This window comes from Channa argus, chromosome 8 (genome assembly GCF_033026475.1).
Source record: "Channa argus isolate prfri chromosome 8, Channa argus male v1.0, whole genome shotgun sequence".
Classification (NCBI taxonomy): domain Eukaryota; kingdom Metazoa; phylum Chordata; class Actinopteri; order Anabantiformes; family Channidae; genus Channa; species Channa argus.
In genome coordinates, this window is record NC_090204.1 from 15076189 (window position 1) to 15100755 (window position 24567).

At 38.9% G+C, this 24567-nt stretch overlaps 1 protein-coding gene across 3 annotated transcripts in view; it reads right to left on the reverse strand.

The window, feature by feature from the left end:
* The window catches only part of LOC137131311 (adhesion G-protein coupled receptor D2), a 90055-nt gene that overhangs the window by 5175 nt on the left and 60313 nt on the right, over window positions 1–24567 (reverse strand). For all 3 annotated transcript variants that reach the window (XM_067512390.1, XM_067512389.1, XM_067512392.1), the window contains one exon: window positions 10796–10878. In XM_067512390.1, coding sequence (XP_067368491.1) covers window positions 10796–10878 — 83 coding nt within the window. The remainder of the gene's footprint in view (window positions 1–10795; window positions 10879–24567) is intronic.

Consider the following 24567-nt stretch of genomic DNA (forward strand, 5'->3'; position numbering starts at 1 on the left):
ATTAAAAATACATTTTATCGGTCCCTGGACGGTCGCATATACTATACTACAGATAAACAGGGGCCAGCTAAATTTCAGTCATGGAATTGCCAGGATATCACAATGTCTTATTAACTAATCACTGGCTTCAAGCTGGTACAGTAGAAATTTACACACTCAGAGTAATTATGTAGCTTTGCTTCATTGCTAAGAACCTTCTGTTTTAAGTAGAGAAAACGTATAATTTATAACTTTTCCTGGAAAAGACTTGTATTTAGAAGTTGTTTCTGGCGGGTCACTTTAGCAGAGAACAACGGCATCAGGGCACCCAAACACAATCATGACTTATTTTTTACTTATTCTTGGGAACTTTCAGTCTTTTATCAGGACAACAAAAACTGAAAGCTCTATGATCTGAAAATACAATACAAATTGTTCACAAACTAGCACTTTGTGACAGCATCTCAACTAAGTTCAATAAATGGCGGCTTAACGGCAGCACAGTAAAAAGTAAAAAAAATTGTAAGGGTCATAACGCTTTCAGGTATGTGTGTGTTCATTCATAGTAAAATGTATAGCCAGCAACATGAACTAAAGCATGGAGGGTGACCTCAGATACCATCGCATAAAACCAGAATATTTTTAATCTCACAGGACCACCAGCAGCCTTGAGCTGTGACCTACTGCTGGAGAGCTAAGACACCAACACAGACCAGGACTATCATCAATCACACACGCACACGCACACACACACACACAGTCTCACACATGCTATTCAGTCCACAAACACAAACAGTATAAGGATCCAGGTAGCTATCTGCAGAAGTAAATTAAATGAGTCTGCACAGATGCACCCTAATGATGCCTTATGTGCAAACAGTGACACCTACATCACAGAACAGAGAGCCATTCCCAGTGTCAAGGCAGCAAATGATTTGGCCAGCACTCTTTTTACTACACTAAATGGTTTCCATCAAAGGTCCAGTGCAATTTCAACATGTCTGAGGACATCCCAAACGGTCTTTTTTTCCTGCAATGTGCTACATAAGTGCAAAACAAAAAAAGAAATACATCAAAAATTCAAAATAAAATGAATCCAAAATAAAAATACTGTATATCCTTGAGTGTTCTGCCTTCCATGTCTATGACTAAACAAAAAAATAATCTTCAACTTAGTATATCTTTGCTAACGGGGTTGCATCCACAGGTGGATGGAAGTATTTATGCATGTGTCTCTACACTTACAGCTGCAGGTCTGTTGTTGAGATCAATATTTAAACCCTTAAGAATTCTGAATCAAGTCAAATGACTTTCTTCTTTCCCTCACTTCATACCTCCTTTCTTCTCCTCTCTGTTTCAGAGTGCCATGGACAATTGCTGGCAGGCCTTCAGATAAAAACAGCTGCTCTCAGATTGTCACTATGATGGGAAACTGATTATTTAGTCTGCCATCTCTCTCTTGGGACTGTAACAGTTTCTGTAAGCTACTGAGGACTCTTAAGATGATAAATCTTTTGCCAGAGGCAGCAATAACGGTGTTATAGTGGCTCCTATAACTGAATGTCACAGACTTAAACATAATAATAATAATAATAATAATAATAATAATAATATTCAAGAGTAAAATAAAAGTAAGTAAGTAAGTAAGTCACTGGTGACTCTGATGAGAGCTGTTTCACTGCTATGTGAGTGTCGGAAACCAGATTTGAATTTTTCGTACAGACTGTATAATTTGAAGTGGTTGTGGAATTAGAAATGAATGGGAGGTTGGAGATGGACCTGTAATTGGACAGATTTCAGGACCCAGGGTAGGTTTCTTGAGATGACACCTGATGAGAGTTGTTTTTAGAGAGGATGGGACATGACCAGTAGAGATAGATTTATGGTTTTTATTGTAATGGATATTGTCTATTGTGAATGTGACGAAGTCAATGAAACTATTGCACTGAGTTACTGTGTAATTATTATATGGGGAGGTTTGTGGTTTGGGAAGGTAGTTGATGGTTGAGAGAGTTAATTAGTCAATTAGTCAAATACGGGCGTTTTGGAAGACCTCTGAGGACCATCCCCTTAACATCTGTTTGGATCTGTATTTCTGTTTCAGAGAGGCCAGGAGTTTTTATGTGTAACGAGAAAGGCTGCCTCTCATCAACTGGAGTTTTGGGTTTGTCAAGATGATGCTTAAAGAACCCAAATGGCTAAATAGTTATTTTAGATATCACCTGTGGTGAATCACTGATCATGTAAGCATTTCAGCATTTTATTGTCAGGATTCTGTGCTTTTTGGTTGGACCTTCGTTTGATTGTATAACAATGTCTGAACCTGGTTGCTGAGGCAGTTGCAACCCAGCGTGTAAGACCAATGCCAGCCCTAAATGGCAGTGTGTGTTCTAAGGGCACAAAGGTAGCCCTTGATGGCTGGGCAGGGTGGGATTCAACCCAATGCTCTACCACTGAGCCACCAGGCCCCCTACCAATTGACTGATTTATATACCTCCTTATTCCACGTCAAAAACCAGAAGAATAGTGTCAGTATTTGAGCTGCTCAGATTTGAATCCATGTAAGAAGACATCGTAAAATCTATCACACAAATTCAGGAAAATTTATGAAAAGGTAAAACTAAAAACAGGAATTGTGTTTCATTTAATCAAGATTAGTATTAACAACTTATGACAAGGCAAATGCCAGGAAAAATGTCAAGGTGAGGCTGCATGAAGCCTCACCTTACCCTGAAGCACAGGGCAGTGGTTGGATCAATAGTGGCTCATACATGGACGAAAGAGTCAGGTCCGATAATTAGCACAGTGACCACACTTCCTGACGGACTAGGGGCGTCATTCATGTACAGAACACACAAAACTAAAGGGAATTCAGTGAAAACTGATTTAAAGAAAGGCTGATATATGGCATATTCTTCTATAACTAGTCACCCATTTCCTTCCTATTAATAAACTGCTGTACAATTAAAAATAGGGACACATGTAAAAGTCATTTAAAACCTGCACCGAACTGTAATATGTCTTCGCCTGTTATAGTAGTTTTATTTAACCAGTATTTTCATCTTGTCAGAGGGAGGATAGACACACCCAGTGTAGCAAAATCAGAAACCGACATCCAAAACTGATAAAACTGTCAGTTCATATTTGTAAAAACTCATAAATAATGGATGCTCTAAGTAGGCAGGGGAGCATCTTCAATGAGTCCAGAGTACAGAGCATGCTTTCTCATCTTCAAACTGAGAAGCCATCTTAATGACTGCGCCCGGAGACCTGGGGTCTGCATAAGCTTCCACCTATTCACCCCACCATTGGACCACCCACCTTCATCAAGCCCCTCCATGGAGCCAACCACCACATATCATAGAAGGGAACATGTGTTCTTAAATTAAACACTGACAGCAGCAGCCACTGCCTGTTTTGGGGAAATCAGGAGAAAAAAAGTGCATGCAATTGAGACATTTTTTGGGGAGAGCAGGCAGGGGGTCACTGAAGTTTTACAGAAAACATAAAATGTGAATAATGTTACACGAACATGTTTTCTCTGTGATTTGTGGATAAAACACTGTTCTGAAGTTATCTGCTTTCGGTGTGCTGCAAGAAATGCAAGAGGACAACAGTTTATTTTGAGCATATGGTCAGTCTGTGTTCAAAGATGGAATAGAGAAACAATTTAGAAATGCACAAGGTTTGTGAGAAACTGAACAGGAGTAAGGACACTGGGCTTCATAGTGTTCTGCATCATGATGATTGGGGTCACCCCTGTGGAAGGATGAGGCAGGGACCGCCATCCCACTATCCTGATCTGCATTCAGACGTAAACAGGAAATTGCCTACAGGAAGGAAGTCATATTTTTTTTACAACTGTGCCCTGGATGTGAACAGCATTGTGCGAGAGCTGCATTTTCAATATATTTAGGAGCTACTATACATCTCTGATGCCTCCACTTAGTTCTTTTCCATTAAAAAGGCCTTTTTCTGCATTACCAACAAATAATCCTTCTTTTCTCTTGTTGCTTTTTTTTTGTTCTTGGATGATGACCAAAGAACCAGGTCGAGACTCAGGACTTGTGATCTGTCAGAGTGCAGGGATTTATATTGCACTTGCATCCTATGACACTCATCACATCTGCAAGTCACTGCGATAAATCTGATAAGCAAACTACATAGCATTATACACATCATATAGACTAACTGTGAAGCCGCAGATTGTAGTTTTGTAGCAAACATGTTTTGTAATGTTTACAAGATAAAAACGAAGTTGCTCCGGATGTGGTAGTTAGCGATGAGTTATTTCACTCATCATTGCAATAGCTTAGAAATGCACTCACAGGAACAGCCACACTTCTGTACATTGATGATGAAGCCTGATCAATTTCTCTGTTGACCAAAAGGGTAGTTAAACTGTTCTGAGAGGTGGAAGCTGAGGATGGTGGGGGAGGCAGTCCAAAGCCCTACAGGAAGTGATTTAATGTCCAAAAAGACAAGCACTTGTTTTTGCTCCGTCTCTTTCCTGTTGTGTTCTGATAGGGACTTCCTTTCCCCAGTGTGGGTGGATACAGTGTCATCCGTCTATCCATCACACCCACCCCACGGAAATATCTTTCTACTGCCATGTCATCCAAGTAAAAAGTTACACAACTCATTGAGAATAAGTGCAAATGGTCCCAAAGTGGGTGTGAGTTCATGTGCATGTGTATGTGTCTGGATGAACAGAGTTAACACAGTTTAGTCATTTATTTGTGAAAAACCCATAAAAACACTTACAAAAGGAAAACTTTAAGATCCAGCAATTGACAAATAGGAACACATTCATGTTTAGGTGCATTGATTTTCCCATGGATGTTAGTGTAAGCATACAACTCGAGCGTGCACCATGTAGAGAGGTGGGCTCAACCCCAGAGGGCTCAACCCCTGTCACGGTAACACCAGGATGATCTCTTCCTGTCTGCCTCGGTATCTATGGGACCAACTCCCTTCCTTTCCGCTATAACACATACATGCGCAAACATGCTTATGTGTTACCATATTTATGGGCATCTCCAGGAGAAGATCTCCCTACCCCTCCTATCCCTCCCTAACTAACGTTCTTCTCTTGATTCGTTGTTTTGGATGAATACAAACATAATGATATCCAGTACAAACACAGCCTACAAAATTATCACAGACCTAATTTTTACACCTCAGATAAACAATTTTAACATCCTAAAGTCAGGAAAACCTTAACAAAGGTTTTGTTCACTCATCGGTGGTTCCAGAAGTTCCACACCCAAGAAATGATGGATAAACTGAATAATAAGGTTTCCAACTTCTCTTGGTTCATGGTGAGAGACTTAAATATGAACAGCAATTTAAGCGATGATCTGATGCTATGACCTCACAAAATTGAGCAGAAGGTTTATGTTCTCTAGGTCCAGGACACATCCCGCTACAAACCAACTGTTGTGACCGCACATTAATAGTTTATCAATATCAGACAAAATCATACACACACTTAAGGGATTGAAAACTATTTCCTTTGGCTAAAAGCTAAAATCAGGGTATAGTTTTGACTCGATATTATCTTTTGCCATCTCAGTTGGCCATAGATTAGAATGGATATCGATAGTTTATAGATAGGATTGCAGCAAGCCTTTTCTTGTCCACTGATGAGAAGTTACTGTCTGTGTATGTTGCCAGAATTGTGTTTCCACCAGTGACCAAAGGACTGTGTGTCATAATGCTTATTTGCTCTTCTTTCTGTTGAATGATTTAATGCCATCACATGCACACACAATGACCCACCCACCAACCTCCTCTCTTACTCATTTACCCCATCTACCAACACGCTCCACATGCACGTGTGCACACACTCACCTACAGATGGAGGAAATAAGCTCAGCGTTGCCTGTCTCTGCTAAGGATGTGAGGTGCAGTGATGGCACATTAACGATAGGACTCATGACAGCAGTATGCATCGGCCTCACCAAACAAAGCACTGCAGCCAGTTTTTAATTCAATGAGAATTGTTTAAGTGGAACAATGGTTCTTGGCCCCACTGAGGGTTAGGAAAGGGTGAGAAAGGTGAGTTTGTCAGTGGATACAGACTGGTGTTTTTGTGCTTTAGTCTATGGATCAGACCGTGGGTTCAGTGGGGTCGTGGATCAGAAATAGCACAGTGGCGCAGCAACATCCGCTGTTTTTCAGGTAACTAACAAAAAGGCTGGCAATGAGTAGACTGAAGAGAGAGAAATACTGCCAACCATGCTCACTATTGAAACCTAAAAACTATCTAGAGGCAACATGACTTATGTTTATATTTTGGGAAATTACTTTAACACACAGTTTTAGGGGTGGCAGTGGGTGAGTCGACACAGTGGGGTTGGTGGTTCGTGCCTCATCTCTAACACATGTCGAAGTGCCTCTGGGCGAGATGCTGAACCTCTAACTACCTTAGATTCTGCATCCCCAAATCTCTCATGCAGTGTATATGTGAGCACCAGTGCCAAGCCTGGTAAAAGCTGAGGAGGGTTGTTTTTAGGGACATCTTAGCTACACAATTCTGCAACAAAGTGGCAAACTCTAGTATCACGTGGATGCATTAATTCTGCTAATAAAACAAACAAACAAAAAAAAAAAAACAGTCTTCACACTATTCAGTTTTTCTTTTATAAAAATGCTTTGTGTTGGATTTCATGAGTTACTTTCCTCTTGATCTTCACACAAATGTGTATCTTTTCATTTTAGCATTTGCATTCCTCCAACCCTATTTGAGCTATGCTAATGTAGTCTACTCATGCCGAAAAGCAGGTCTTAATGAAAAACCTTCAGCTGGTGATCAGTGGTATTGATTAGCCTGAGCTCCAGCTTTAAGCACGGGCTAATTGATCAATCAACACTGGTTGCTTTGGATTAATAGAACATGACTGGTCCTCCCCTCAAGACATATCCACTTTTAATAAAGAGGCCTGACTGAGTGTGTTTGTTTGTGTGTGAGATTACCTTTGATTAAAACTATTTAAAAAACGAAACAAACCTTACTCTGGTGTATAGTTTGTACGCATACAAACAGCTTAACTACCAAATTAAAACTACTTGTCCTCACTTTCCACCTATTTGCGTGCATGAATTTGAGTTTTAAGTCTAAATAGTTTAAATGTAATTTACATGTTACACTGTTTTAAATAGTGAGCCGGTAGGTAGATTTAGAGAATACACGTGATAGCGTCTTTTAATAATTTGACTAACGAGTCATGTCTCCTTTACCCAAAAACCATTAAATACAATTATACTGATTTACATTTGACATATGATAGTGGTTGTTATGATGTGATGTCACTATAAACCAATAACTACAAAACACGATGCTGGCCTGATGTGTGCATTAATGATATTTTGTGTTAAAGATTGACATCTGAAATGTCGTAAGAAAGTCCACATCAAAGACTGATGTGAGTGTTAGGTGTGTAGCCTTTATTATCCTGTTTCAGGAGATTTTTTTCCTTTCGTTATTTTGCTTGATATTAAGCCCCTTTAAACTTGGTCTCAACTTGGGCTCAACAGTGTTTGGCCTTGGACATGTCTAGAACATTTGTTACATGTGTCTGAAACAGCTATGACAAATATGGGTTACGGTTAATAAAACAGTAAAAACACTAGGTCATGTCAATATAAAAAAAAAACGACAGCACAAAAATATGACTTTTAGATCTTGCTAATAATATACTTTATATCGGTCATCCATTAGCTTTTTATTAAAAATTGGAAAATATTTAACTGATTGTATCCACTTCTGATATGATGGAAATTCTTTGCTGACCACAGGTGGAGAATTATTAAATATGGTTTTATTGTTTGTCCATAGAAAATCATTCCAGTGTGCTACGGGGAATTTTAATTTTAACAGTCTGTAAAAAACACCATAAACCCGGCCTCACCCTGATTTAAGGAGCTGCACATCTATATAGATAAAATCTCATTATAGGCTCCTGTTCTAAGGACAGCTTTTCAGTCCCAAAGTCAAACCTAAATGCAATTGTTTAGAGCTTATTAACAAGAATTAAATAATAATATGTGTTTTTGAAAATAAGATTATGTGAATTATTTGTCAGCTGCAACACCCCCATATCAGTAACTCTAGTGTATTTATTATGTGGCTTTCTAGTTCCAAAGCCGACAGACATGACATCAGCAATCCCCCTGCCAGGAAGGACGAAGCACCCAGGCCAAACCAGGAATCCTAACAACACCCCCAACACACTAACACACACACATTTACAATCCTTCCATGAAATGACTGACAGGCTGGCTGGCCGGCAAGTGGTGGCTCCACGGACCATTTCTATGTGTGTGTGTGTGTGTTTGTGAGTGTGTGTGTGTTTGGGGTGGAAGTTCCAGCTGGCCTGTCATGGGACTCCCAATCGCGTGTGAATGGTTCTCAGAGGGAGCTGTGGCTAACTGCTCCAACACTGAAACACTCAACAGGCAGGAAAGGTCAAATGGGGTCAGTTCAGCAGGGTTTTTTTCCTGGTTTATGCAACTATACTGCAAGACCTTCAACTTTTTAGTTAATATCTTAGTTGTACTGAATAAAATAGTATATTATACATTTAAATTGAGAAATATTTATTATCTTCCCTAGTGTTTCAATCTATTGTCCTTACTTTGTACTTACTTTCAAACCATTTGACTTGATTTCATATATATTGACACATTCTTATGCAATGTATGATTTGAGTTTCCCAACAGTGCGGCAGGTGAAAAGTTAAAGTACACAAAGACAAGTGCCTGAAAACATATAATTACCGTCATGAATCCCATCCTAAATAAAACATAGAAATAAACAATCACCACACTTCATCACGATGATATTTTATCTCTGATTGGGTTTGGAAAGGACAACCCGCTGAGGCAAAGTCTCCAAGCACTACAGAGCCTCTGTCTCTAGCCTGTGCTGAAACCAAAGAACTGCCCTGAGAACTCCACCTCATATCATTTAGTTAACCTTGACCAACTAACCAGCCACACATAAACACTCACACCCTCCTATCCTTTGACTGACTCGCACATTTTGTGGAATGAGACCACACTTCCACCCAATAACCTCTGGTGTGAACTTAATTGTGTATACTCAGGTATTGAGTTTCGGACTATGCCTGGGTCCCATAGCAGTCAAAGAGAAACAGACACTGTGAACTTGACAATGAGCGAAAGAGAGTGAGCGAGAGTGAAAGAGAGAGGGAGAGAGAAAGAGGGACCACCCAACGGCTGCGAAGAAAAACAAAGCTGGGTGGACAGCAAAGTCAATTTTGATCTCATCTGAGGTAGGACAGTTGGAAGTTGTGCAGTAGCAGTTCACCAAGGTTGGAAAATGCAGAGAGAAAGTAAAATTGGAATGTTAAAAAGACATTTGGTTTTGGAGTGTGTATTTATTGGAATATTCTTAAAGCATAAATGTAAATCTGCTGTTTTCTTTAGATACAGCCTCTTGCTTTGCATTAGAATAAACTTGCCATAATTGATAAATCAACCTTTTTCTCATAATATTATCAAAAATGTACCAGTTGTGGGATCATTTCCTGTGTTATCAAGGGGCTGCAGGAACTAATCAGCAATGGCTCTAATTCAGAGAGCTGCTGGTTTTACTTTAAGACACTTTATTACATTTACTGTACTTACAGCCTGGAGCTCAGTATCTCTTATGGGAGATTGAAAAAACTTTTTCATCACAGAAATCTACTTGGGAAGTCTTTTCTCAAACTCTCATTCAATGTTGACTTTAAATGAATATGACTGCTCACACAACATTATACATAAAACATAGAATTTGTGAAATGTAGCTGTCAGTGACTAAAATACTTCACAGTCAGTGTCCATTTTAAATAATGCAAGATAAATAAATCCATTGAATTTAAATGCATTTTTAAGCAAATATCAAAACAAATATATTTCAAATACCGTACAAATCTATTGTTTCATACCAAAGTCAGATACTTCAACAACAATCTGGGATACAAACCACAAATTTGAAACAAGTGAAAGTGATTTGTTATGGGTGTTATGGGGTGATGTAAGATGTGGTTCTCCTGCTGGCCACCAGGGGGATGTGGCTATGCAAAGAGTCAGATTAGGATTTTGGACTCATTTAAGTCAGTCAAGCACTAGTGAGAGAGAGAGAGAGAGAGAGTGAGAGAGAGAGAGAGAGAAAAAGAGAGAAGAGTGTGTGTGTTTATGCATATGTGTCTGTCACTAATTTAATTAGAATAAATATAAACAGAAACTCACAAAATAATTTCAACACTATTTTTATCTAATAATATAAAACTTCAAATAGAATATTCAGCAATAATAATTTATTAATATTAATGTTTATGCCTGTACATTCCAGTCATAGTTATTAAGTATGTGGGGGGGTAAGTTTATCAAAATTAATTTTAGTGTATGACTGTATATTATTAAATTCTATGGAAAATTTTTCATAGAATAAAAATGACACTTATAAGGTCTTTTACTAAATAATAACCTTTGTTTTTAAATATTGACTAATAATATTTTATATAAATCATGAAAATTAAGCTTCCATAAAATTTCACTGAAGCAATTATACTGTGATTGGTCATTAAGAAGAAGCTGCCCCTATTGAATGTATTAAGTTTATCATCTGCTTTTGTTCTAAGGTCAAAGATTAAATGCCACTGCTGACCCCCTAAACTGCCCTGTTACCAAAGACAGGGGTCTCTCTAGAGTGACACATTAACCATGTTTCCCTGTGTGTGTGTGTGTGTGTGTGTGTGTGTGTGTGTGTGTGTGTGTGTGTGTGTGTGTGTGAGGAGTAAGTTACCTTTTGATGCCCGTGAATGCCTTTAGAGGTTTGGATCAAGAGATTTTCTAGTTTCTCTGGAACACCAGGAATGGGCAGCTGACCTTAAGAAAGTAAGAAACAAAGAAGAACACGGACAGTTAGGTCCATTAGACAGCTACACTTCACCTCCAACAACATGTTACTGAATACACACATTATTACTTACATATTTGAAGTTAATGAGATGTGTCTAAACTTCATGTTGATTTTAAAATACAAACTTTTTAAATCATAGAATGATATTCTATTCTATACATACTGTATAGAATATCAAAATAAACAATGACTGGATGAAGATTAACTGATGCATTACATGAAACTATCCTATTGCGTTTTTGGAATCACGACCTAAAAATGGACCACATCACATTAATAAAATGTTTCTAAGTGTGTAGTTAGCAATTTACCCTACTCTAATCCTCCATATATCTTTTGCCATTGAAGGATTTTGAATAAACAAAATGTACTGGTCTATCTTGAAAAACCATTTTAGATCAAGCTAATCAATTAATATCTCAAAATATAAACATGGACAACATTACTAATCAATTTCAGACATTTTATATTTCAGGCCCCACTGATGCTCTCATCAGGGTTGTGGATGAGAGTATCTGAGGTCCACTGAGGTCCTGTCAACTAAGTTCAAAGAGTCCCCGTTCAACTAGATTTGCTGTCCTCATTCATTTATCCAGCAAATTTATTAGCCCTCTTTGGTCCTAATTACTTGTGGTTTCAGGGTATTTTACTGTACATTTATTGTGACGTGAGGAAACATAGCTGATTTTACAGTTAACTACTATGTTAGTAGATTCTGCTGTTCTCTTTAGTCTGTGGCTGCTACTGTATAACCAACTCACATCTCTATCTTAAGATTTGATCTTAAGCTTCTTTAAACAAACAAAAATATTTTATCTTGATTGACAAAGAATGAAAAGATGCAATGTAATACAATTTAATTAAAAGCAAGAGCTTAAAAGTGATTTACCTTTAACTAACTCTGGCTCTGATAGGGTTCCAACCAAGAGAATCATCTACTGAACAAACACCAGACCTAAGGAAGTTGGCTAATCATACAGAGTTTATGGAATTTTTTTTCTTGCTGAAAAAACATTATTTACTTTATTTATTGGGAAGAAAGCCAGTATGTTATTGTCATGATTCCATTCCTCCCCTTTGTCTGCCTATGTGTTTGTCTCTCTCCTCTCATCTGAGATGACTGCTCGCTAACATGCCTCCTGTGACTGGATTAATCTCCCAGTTTAACTGCTGATCTGAAGGTGGGTCAGCTGCCATCCACCACCACCAAAACTAATTTCAGTGTGTCAATGTATGACACCCCTGCACACCACCCCCACTGACACCCATGCATGCACACACATTACAAAATATCTTCATCTGTCTCTGTCCTATCTACATGGAAGAGTGCGGGAGGGTGGGAGGCTAGTCCGAAGGAGAAAGGTCAGTGCATTAAAGGAGTTCATCATTCTGAGGTGACAGAGCTGCTCTTTAAGAAGGGAAGCTGCAGTACGAGAGGCTGAGAAGGAGTAAAAGAGAGGGGGATGGGGGTGCGGGTGGGGGGTGGGGCTGTTTTATGTTTATCTGGCTATTGGTTATCAGCCAAAACTTCGTCATGGCCTATGGAGTTGGCTGGCATCCACCATGTGCAAATCAATCATCATTCTGTTTGTGTTTCACCATTACTTGTGTTTGATTATATCCTAATTATGTGAAAACTACACACACACCTTACTCAAGCCACGAATGGTCATTTGATGGCCAAAACACACCAGAGGGATTACTGAAACACCAGAAGATGGTAGTCGAACACACATACACACACATTCAGTCATTCAGAAATGATCACACAATGCATTCACTGCATTTGCTGGCATGAGGTAAACAGCTTTTAATAGCATCAAACCCACTGCTGTTTGTCTGGGACCATCTGTCCAGTCTATTGTGTTTCTCTGTTGTACCTCTTTGGAAGCCCATCAGGTGACAGCTGATGTATGGGCTCTTACAAAGTCCCTAGCCAGGCCCTCGGGATCCTGCCACACTGTTTTCACCCCGTCTACAACCTATGTACTTCTTCTTTTGTTTTGTCTTCTTGTTTTCCTTGTCCTTTTTCCGCTTCACAGGGTATTTTTTTGGATTACTGGGTAGCATTCTCAATTGTCCAGTGGTCCTATGCCAGCATGGGTAGGGGAGCAGAAAACTGTGTGCATGTGTGTGTGTGTGTTTGTCTTACAAAGGAAAACTGAGGATAAGGGCCAAACACAGTACTTTTGAGATATGTTAATGAATGTGACTTTTTTTTAGTGTTTACCGTTAGAGAAATGGCATATAGATGCATATCCCCACTGGCTTGAGGTTAACACTGTTGACTACGTAAATGCAATGACCCCACGCATGCAGCCAGTAAGATGATTGCCTAAATGTGGTGGTTTGATGCATTACCTCTTCAAAACAAATACATTGTAATACCATTTTTTCAATCATGAGAAAATGAAAACATAGTTGTGGACTGAAAGTGCACAGCCCTAATGCTAGGGTTAATTCAGGACAGGCACATAATAAGGGCAACTGTTCGAACAGAGTGAATTTTACTGGCTACAATACCTTTACTGGCCTACATCAGAGATCTGTGCATGCAAATATCTTTTCTGCTGTTTGTAGAAGAAACACCAGTGTGAATAATAGGTGGTTCCTTGAGAAGTTGAGAAGTACATTGGAGTTGAGGGATGGGGGTTAAAGCTGGGTTCAGGAAGTTTTTCACTCCTTTCTTCCCAGGGTGCCCCTGGCCTCTCCAACTTCCAGTCAACAGCTGAAAGAAGCCAGATGCAGGCAGGATAATCACTACCTAATAAGAGGATATATTGAAAGCAGGCGGGCACTCATACATTACAGGCTTGAAAGGCATGTGCACACTCATATACAATTACACACAGACGTATGTACACATGGGCAGCTGAATGCACGTATACACACAGTTGGGGCAGGTGTAATTATGGTGCATGATGATACACTTCAGAAAGAACCAGTCACTCACAATCTGCACACATATGGACAAGCATGTGTATAAAAAAACCAACACACTTACACGCAGATACAAACACAAAGGCACCCAACACCAGACCCGTATCCTTTTTCCATCTGACTTTAGTCCCTTACCACCATCCCAGAAAAATGTTAGCATATGGCAAAAAATATCAATAATTTGCAATACATCCATCCATCCATGTCAATTATCAATTTAGAAAAAGAAAGAACAGGGTCGCCCTTGGGTTTTGCATGGTGTCTATTTTTGTGTGACCTTAAGAAAGAATGAGGGTAACCTACTACCCACACACAAAAAGTGAAAGAATTTCACTGAAACTTTGGGGATTCAGGACACAAAAAACAAGTTTCACCTATTTGTTTCACGTTTTTTCCTTTGTTCTTGTAAAATAAAATTGTTATTTTGTCAGAACTTCTGATGAAGTCTAGAGAGCATGTTGGCAGTGCTAACAGCTGAATGAACTGCCAATGTTACATTTCATTAGTGGAAAAAAACCTGCTCCACTTTAGCCAATGTTGGTGGGCGTCAGCCAAAATATGAAATCAATAGCAGTATGCTACACAGGGTTGGGTACTGTTTGAATTTCAGCAATTCCAATTCAGTTTCTGCTTATTTATTCTGGTTCTTATGGACTCCGTCTTAAAAAGAGAAATGTTTCCCTTAGAAAATATCCCTTATTTTATTGGTTTCTTTTTCTCATTCTGGTGCATATTTGTTTATTAATGCCACCTAATTGGGTACCCCCGGCACCCAAGTCATAGGTGGCAGTAGAATGAGGCTGCTGCTCAAACCATGTCTAGTCTTTCATTTCAATGCTGTACTGCTTTAAATGTTTAGTCCGCTTTTGGTCCATCAAGACTGGCAGCTAATAAGCTTTCAACGTGCATTTCGCAGTCTCGTTTTTTTCTTCTGAAGTCATACTGTCATACTGTGTTGGAGATTGTAATGTTAACCATGCGTGCTTACTTGTATCAAAATGAATGAACATGCTGTAGCATTGATGCGTGACATCAGACTCAGTAAACAGGTCCTTCTGGGAAACAGCTATGTATGCCCTAGCAGATATGTAGCCTCTGTTTAGAACAAATAAGCAGAACCAAAGCTAAGTTTTTGTGCTGGGTATCCAGGACTCAGCATTTTTTATTGTGCTATGATTTGGAAACAATTCTTAAGTGTAGCCGCATGTTTTTCAGAGACAAACACAAAGCTATTCATTATTACCACCATAGTTCAAAAATGTTTCATTGCAGGATTTTAATTAAGCAGTTCATTTACAAACACTGACTAAATAATGAGCACAACTACACTGAAGTATTTCAAAACTGACAAGTTTTGTCAGTATGGTGCAAGAAGTATCACACTTAAAACCAAAAAGCCAATATCAGACTACAGAGAGACAACAGGTAATACTGCTGATAGTGGAGAGTTACAGGTTGTTGTACTCAAATGTTCAATGCTCATTTGTAGATCTTTGTAGAACTTTGTGGATCTTTACCTTGACTGGGCTGATTAAGACTGCTGAGATAGTTGAACAAGACAGGTTGTGGAGTCCTTTGACCAAATAATGTCCCTCACCTGCACATCTGCAGTCCTTTAATTAACAACCTGAGGAGGCTTTTTGGAAGAAAAATCATTGCTATTTATAATACAAACAAACTTTAATCAAAAGTTCCTGGTACATTACATTACCAGAAACATTCTTACTAGTGATGGGTCAAACAATATTGACGCATTGGTGCGCGTATCAAGCACAAAGAGCGAAACCTTCTATCGTGATGGCAAAGCACCAAATTGTGTTCATCAGGAAGAGTTACTTTTGACTGTATTTGTGCTGAAAGGAGGAGAAAAGACTTTGTTTGGTGGTGTTTGTATTAGTTTTTGTTTCATCATTATCCACTGATATTTATGGAACCATTGAGAAAAAGGAAATTTTCTGCAGTGTGGGATCATTTTGATCTTATAACGACAAATGAGGTAAATGTTTTCCCTTCCCGTTTGCAGTTTTGCTCAGTTTTCATCTGAGTTAATTAGGTTCAGATTCCTTTCTGAAGAACTCTTCATTTATTTATTTTGTTCACATGAATTCGCTTTTTTTGCAGGTAAAATGCCAGCTCTGCTCCAGCTGTCTTACATAAACAGGAGCACTTGATCAATGCACCTCTAAAAACTTGCTTTAAAATTTTTATGTTCTCCCGCCTTATCTGTACCTTGTGAAAGGGTTTTTCCAAAGTAGGAGAACTGGTCTCAAAAAGTCCAAATTGCCTTGACCTCACCGTGCTACAAAAACTTCTTTCTTAATAAAAATTTGTAAACCCTGTCTTTTCCCCTCACATAGGTACACAACACTACCACTTTCACCTTTTTTTCATAAATGACATTAACAAAATTTTCAATTTTTCACTTATACCTCCTTGCAAAAAAGATTCTTGTACATTCTGCGTTTGAGTCATAGTCATATTATTTTGGTAAAATTCAAACTAATTGGAATTTATACACTTCAGTTTAATTCAATTATCACTTTATTATCAGCTGGTTATGTAAACAGGACCATTTATCCACATTTCAGAAAGGATGAACCAAGTTCAGTCTACACACGCTTTATCCAGGTTGCCTGCAATGTTTTTTGTAATCCAGCAGATGTCGCTATTAAGCGATACACCAACACAGTGTCAACACTGTGTCAGCACAGTTAGGAAACTGTGCTATACACTACATGAGGTGTCGTTTACCCAACACTAGTTCTTATTTTGTCTTGTTTTGCCTCGGTATTGATTGGGCACAGTTTTTAGTTTTTAAATCATATTTTTATCAAAAAACCTTAAGCAAACTGCCTTGGATTTACAAAACCTTACAAATACTGAATTCTTCTGCACAGACTCACACACAACACAGCAATTATTCCCAGCGTACAGATCCCCCGTGGCACAGAAAAACCAGCGTCCTGCTCGTACACCACCAGCAACATCAAAAGGAGACTCTATATTCTCCTCTCTGTCTTTTTTTTATTCGAGTGACTACAAGGAGCAGCAGCAGCTGCTGCAGCCTCTCTCCTACCTTGCGCTCAGCCGGTGGAAGGCAATAGGTTTAGCAGGCGAGGAGGCGAGGCAGATTTATGGCAGTGGAGGTGACCTCTGGGGCCGTAACACGGTGATGGGTGAGTGGCTCTCAACGGTAAGCTACTGGCACTTGACAAAGTGCCCGAAGCAGAATGAATTTACTTCTCTTTTCCTCAATCATCAAGCAGCCACTGCCCTGACCCCCATCCTGACTGCTATAACAAGATCTCCCATCTCACAAGGGCCTGAAAAATTTACTGTCACATCTACTTTTCAATGAGCTCAAGTGAGCACTTCTTTCACCTTCAGCGGAGCAGGTGCTGGTGTGGAGGAGGGCTAACATGCCCCAGTGTGTGTTTGTGTGTGTGTTTTATGTGTCTTATGTGTAAGGAAGAGAGAGAGAATAAACCTGGAGAAATTTGTGTGTACATGATTTGTGTATACAGGCATAAGCTGGTCCACTCGCCTACTCATGCATCCAAACTCAGTCTCTCACAAAAAGACCTGCAAAAACACACTAACAAGCTTTGTGCAGTATTTGCTAAATACACAATAGCTGAAAAAGTATGACGACATGTCCCCTTGGAATCATTCACATTTTTGTATCTTTGAACAGACACAAAAAAACACAGCGGAACAGTCTCCCCCTTCTCCAATACCCCATCTGAAACACACACACACACACACCAAGTGAATGAGGTTGCCAGACAGGGACACAAAGGGCACTGCTATACAGATGACAGTAGACACCTCTACCGTTTATATTAAAAGTCAATCTACCTTATCATATCTCTTATACACACACACACACACACATTATGAAGTCTGTGTGTGCTTTCCAACTTTCATCAGCTTGATGGCAGAAGAGTTGGACTTAATGACCCTGATATTTTTTTTATATGCGGCTGATAAATCTTAGTGCACACACAGTCAAATTTCACCTTTAGTGCACTCTAGTTGTTGAGATGGAATCACAGTGGATGTCACGGTGATCAAAGACCAAATTAATGACACAAAAATTATTTCAACCAAATCACAGTAGCAGTAAAAGAAAAAATGCATTCCTTCAAATTAATTAAAAAAAAAGTTTTCTTTTGTGTTTACCAATTAATGTATATTTCTTTTAAAACCAATAGTTAGAAATCATAATTTAGAAAACCCATATAAGAGACTTAAATAAGAAACAAAGCAAAACAGAAGAGGTAAAAGGTAGAGGAAAGAGCAAGTGAGTACTTGGTGGGACATTTTAGTGAGTAATGATGGCAAACCTAAAGTCTTCCAAAAAGCTGTCTAACCAACTCTGTCTCAAATATATATTAAACCTCATTTTAATTACGTACTGGTGCCAAAAAAGGCACTAATTAAAGCAGCTAATTTACCCAAACCTTTTTGACTTATGCAAATACAGCTAGAAAGATGGTACATGTTCCGCAATGTTCTTTCTTGCCATACTGCACCATAATAAGATGGCTCCATAATATAATGTGATCTGTGGATTATTTTAAAATATATTATTTAGTGCTTTTCTCTCAATCTTATTGACCAATAAAACATACAGTCATGGCTGATGCTTTCTGTTGTCACAAGTAGACACCCTTATTTAGTGGTAACAGGAAGAGAAAATTCACTTGTTATAAAATCTAACTAACGATGTGTGTAAGAGTTACACCGTCAGTGAACACTTTGTATATTGGGGGAAAAAAACTTGTGCTAACATTTCATTTTTAAAATCTTCGTTTTTTTTCAGTTCACACCTAACTTACCATCCCTTCTTTAATGGGCCACACTTTTGCCTCATGGACTGGGATAATGTTATCATGATGAGCCAATAAAAATCAATGATTAAACGAGTAATTTTCCAGAGATGATGTATTAAAATTTATTGTCGCTCTTTCCCTCTCGGGTGAGCCATCCCATCAGCTCTAGAGCGGAAGGCACTCTACGGGTTACAACTGAAAATAAAGAAGGGCATTAAAAGCTATTCAATAAGCCACTGTAAAATTGATCAGGCTATAAAAGCGTTCTCTCCACCCACCCCAAACAGAAAAATGTGCAGAGGATCACAAGAAGTGACAGAGAGCATGGAAAAAGAGAAAGAGAGGGAGAGGGTAAAACAGAGGAGAGAAGGAAAGGGAAACAGCGAGACTAGCTATACCGAAGGTGAAAAGGAAGGAGTCTTTAGGAAGCAGACAGGGAGATCTAAGAATAAACCAGAATACAAGTGAAGAGTTGTGATTTGTTTGCCAACACAGCACAGACCGTATAATCCCATAGAGAAGGTGATTTGCCATGTTGCCCCAGTTACTAAACTTTACATTTGCTATATCTCACTATGTGAGAGATTCACATATACCCCTTACAAGTCCACAACATAATCAGCTATCAATTAATATTTTATCAACAGCACTACAATAACTTCTCCAGTTATTACCATTTGTACTTCTAAACTACAGCAAGCTGAAAATAAATGTTCTGCAATTTACCAGCACTGCAGAAATACACCAGCTTTTTGGGTAGTAGCAGTAAAGTTTTAACTACAGCTTATGCTTGTCTTTTGTTTACCAAAATTACTGAATAAAGAGGCATTATGTTTTAAATATCAATTCAATTTTTGGCCTCAAGCTTGACAGCAGACGTTCTTGATGTTACTGGAAGGCACAATTGGTTCAGACGCAGGCATTAGCAAACACTGACATAATTCAAAATAACAAGAAGCACAGGTTGTCTGCGTATCAGCAATCTACTGCATAACTACTGATTCCTGGGACATCTATCTCAACTATCACAGTTTAACCAGGACCACTTGGCACTAAATCACATTTAAATAGACAAATTGTTTTAATCCAAAGTCCCCTACCTACTTCAGGCAGTACTTAAATTTCAAAAATTGGGATAAAAAAACTGCCCTAACAGCCCCAAAAGATTTATTGTTTGATAGATTTTATGGACAGTATGCCACTTGGGTCTTTCTACCACCATGCTACAAAAAAAAAAAAAAAAGACATTTCCAGTGGCCAAGAGCAGTGCTGTCGGCTGAATCAGTGGCAGTGGCTTGGCAAAGTGCGTTTTTCTTTTAACTTTCAATTCTCCTAAGCATGCGTGCTTCACAGCCCCTAGGGCTATTGCCTTTCTCAATCTGTCCCTGGAGAGACAGGAGTTATGGTCCCTGTCGATTGAGGAGAAAGGGATGTTATTCCCCTGTCACCTCCTGGTCGCGCCGTCATCCTCCCTGCCCTGATCTACGGCCTAGCCCCCCTCTTTTGCCCCCTTCCTCTCCTGCTTTTCCCCACTTTGCTTTGTTGTAAGCTGCCGGCTGTGTAGTTGCCATGGGCTGTTGAGATGAGGACGATGGAAAAATGTTCTAGGGGGAGGGAGTGGAGGTGCTGATATTGGTTTAGAGGTTCTGTTGGCAGCTGCACAATGGTACTAGGGGTGAATGCTTTAGTACTGTAAGACCCTTGTAAGACCCTTGTGTACAGTACACACTGGTTTGTATGCACATACAAACAAGCAACACTAACACAAGGAGTATATGCACAACAAAACACTATTATTATTAATTAGGCTGCTGGACTTTAATATAAAAAGTATTTTATATACATACACATATATACATACACACAAACACACACACACACACACATATATATATATATGTGTGTGTGTGTGTGTGTGCATATAAAATATATTATATATATAATGCCTAGTTAATAAAGCCCGTTTCACACATGTAATGGAATTCTGACATTCTCCTGACTTTGTCAGGAGGGGGCTGTAATTGAGAACGCAAATGTTGGAGTGAATCACTCCCGACATTATCCGGACTGTATCCTTCGAGCCCCTTAGTACATGTTATGTGCGCGAGCTAGTGCTTGCAGCACGGTGGGTTTTACCAAATTGTTGGAAGGATTTAAAGTGAGTGACTTGGCATGTTTGTGACGTTTCTATCAATCAACTGCCATTGTAGTCGAGTGATAGAGCACTTTTTGTTTTTTTGATGCGGGGCTTTGATGTGCTATAAATAAAACACTGTTTCCCACCCTCTAAGTTTTCTATCTTGTTGTGCATCTTGTGCACTCTGACCATGCACTAAACTCAAGTGTAGGTTCTTTCGTGAGAACTCTTCTCACTGGTGAAATCTCCGTGTATTAGGTGTGTTAAACACAACTCACAACTTCATATGTGACACAGGCTTAAGGTGGAGTGTAGTGTCCTCTCCTTAGGAGAGAAATGGGTAATGGTGTGAGCAGGGAGGAGAGAGACAGCTTGGCCCACGGGAGGTGACCTGCTCCAGGGGACAGGGAGGGGGTCTGTGGCTGACACCCTTGATAAGGGGGAAGTGACAAGGTTAAACATGAAAGGTATTTAGTGAACATTAGTGTGTGATCAAAGCTGCAGTGGTTGTTGACTCTGTGACTCAAAAGTCACTACAGGTTTGTTTTCATATTGGAACTAGAATTATATCAGTCTCCCAATTATAACATGTATTTTGGTTTAAATCTCATGTTTTCCACCATACATAATAAGTCTTTACTTTATGGACTTTGTTCAGATTTTTTTGTTTATTTATATGTATTTATTTTTTATTTCAACAGGGAAAAATAACCAACACAAATAAATGAAGGAAGGTCTTGCAGGATTCGGCCCACACTAGCATTCGTACATGTGGCCCAAGATGGGAACAACTCCACATAAGTGCAGTATCAGTAACAATCCTTCAAGAAAGAAAAGTTTGGCTGTAATGTGTTAAAATTTGTTTGGACAAGTTTGTAGGCACATTATATTTCTGTGAGATATGGATTTTATTTGTGGTTTCTAAAAAGCTCCTTTGGTTTTGGTATGGTTTTGTTCTCTGGTTTAGTTTAAAAAGGGGAGCTATCAAGAGTCAGCAAACTGCAGGGCAGCCCCCCTTAAACCACAAACACCACCAATGAACATCAGCGCAGACATCAATACACCTGACACATGCTCAACAGAGAACTTCCAGACCTCGGAGTGCTCAGTCTCATTTCAGTACTGGTCAGTCCTCAGCCTCTTTTACGTGCTATTGCACCTTAGGCAAATACTGAGGTTGTGAGGGTCTCTCTGGGTGAAGGAATAAATAAATAAGCAGATAAACAGATGAATAACCCAGAGGAATGGAAGCCCATGTGGCTTGGCCATCCATCATATATCCTATTACCACGCTCTCAGCAGCACCTGCAGTATGTATAATGCAGTCAACCTCTGTAAGCAGATACAAATTCAACTTTTTTCCTCCTCAATTTGTTATATCTGACAATGCCACAGCTTGTACCTTGTTGTTTCTCTGAATTATGAATAGATTCCCTTCACCAGTCGTTTGCCTGTGCATGATACCATGGCACTGTTATGCAGAACAGCTGCAGAAAACAAATTTGAGAAGCCTAGTACGCTTTGTAGCAGTTGGGCAAATATGCATAAACAGTTGCGCTTAAAGCCACTTAAGAACAACCAAATGGGCTCAATTTTTCATTTTTGGATTTGTTTCAGTGGGTGTGATGAATATGAAATGCCAGAATGTAGTAAGAGGGTAGGAAATGCAGCTGTGTAAGTGTTTTAAATCATCTAAGAATAATTGCGAAATTTTTCACACAACAGTGAGAAATAGCAGACAAGTGCTTCAACTGACAATTCAATCCTAATTCAGTCATGACACTTACAATCACAAATATTACAAACATCATTCACAAAGTGTGACAATAAATTCAATTGTGGGAAAGTGACAGGGCAGAAGAAAGAAGAAAAGGAAGCCAGCAACCATACAATTTAACAAATTAGATCCAACAGCAAAAGAGAGACCGAAAAAAAAAAAAAAAAAAAAAAAAAAACAAGTGGGAGAGGGAATGAGGAATGTAAATACATAGCAAACCAATAGCATATTTTGACCGCTGCCTGTTTGTTTGGGTATTTACACTGTGGGGCTACAATCAAGCCCTCAAAGCTTCAGCCCACAAGACAAGAGCCAATTTCAGGGCCACACATCCTCTAAACAGCCAAGCCAACAAGCCAAATCTTCAATCCATGCTCAAACACATGAATATACACACATACACGTTCACAAAACCCAAAAGTCATATCAACTTATTTGTTCATCACTTCAAAATATAAAAGGCATGCTGGGGAAATTCATCAAATTTAATTTGTGCTGAGACGGAGGGCAGGGGAAGACAAGATTTGAGGAAGTGAATTTTTCAGGACTTGGCTGAATTTTCTAGCCCTGTTTGGTTAGACCAGATGTAGAATTAGTACACATCACTTTACATCAGTAAGACACTGAACACAAGCTGCCGGTCACAGGCCAAATACCTCTCTGTCACACAAACATACACACTTCCCCTCCAATGTCTGTGAATCTGCTGGTAATCATCAATGTGATGACAATCCCCACAAATTATTCTTAAATTTCACGTCTCCAAATCAGTGACCTGTTACACCAGCGGAAACTAATAGAAAACACAAGTAGTTTATTCCACTATCAGACAAAATAAGAAAATAAGCCATGTTGAGCCAGTACGTTTACGCAAAGAGATAAAAATAAAAATACAGCTTCAACAGATGTAAGATTCAAAACAGGCTTTAGACCACACTGATACTTGACTTAAAATCCTTTGATTGGAACAATCAAACTACTTCATGCTGCAGGAATTTGTCTTAGAAGTGAAAGATATTGTATTACAAACTGGACTACAGTACAGTATGTGAACAATGTGCACAAAGATATCAGCACTTAACACTTCAGGTAAGACATACTGTTCAACTTCAAACACGCATTCATACATGCAGTACACTTCAGTGATAATTAAAGATATTTGAAATTATAATGGTTTTGTGGCACCAGAACTAATTTAACATGTGCACCTCCAAAAGAGCAAAACTCACACATAAAAAACAAAAAGAAGGGTCAGGCAGCAGTTACTGTACCTAACAGATGTTTTTGTTTTGTTGAACTGAAATGTGTCTGATTTTCAAGCATCTGTACATGACTTTCCCACAAACCAGTGTTTATATATTACTCAAATCACTTATGATGTATGATGACACATACTCACACGCTGTGGTTCATATTGTACAGTATGAGAAAACACATAATTTGGGATTTAAACTATTGTAGAATTCAGATATAAAGTATTTGTATTGTCATGCTGTCAAAACGTATGTTCTCTTAACATTTGAGGTAATTCAATTATCATATACAGTAGGCGTAATTGTATTCATAGCATATGGTTTTGAAATGTGTAGTTGCAAATAGAAAAGAATGATTGAACAGCAAGCACCCAGATATAATTACTGTAAATATGTTCTCATTGCACAAGGGAATGTTTCATTTTGTACTTCTGTAGTAGGGGAACCTGTTGCATGTCAGTTAACTGGGCTAAACATGCATGACAAGTGATAGTGTGTGGGTGGAGGAAGGCAAGCGGGGTTAGAAAAAGATCTGTGCATAATCTGTGGGGGGTGGGGGTGTAGGAAATATATTACAAAGTGAAAAAGAAAATCATTGTTTTATTCTTCTTGCCATTTCAAGCTAACACCATTCAAAGTTTTGCACCAATGTGTACCATCACTCTTATTGTGAGGGAATGGGGCATCAGATGTTAGCAAAGTACTGGCATAAT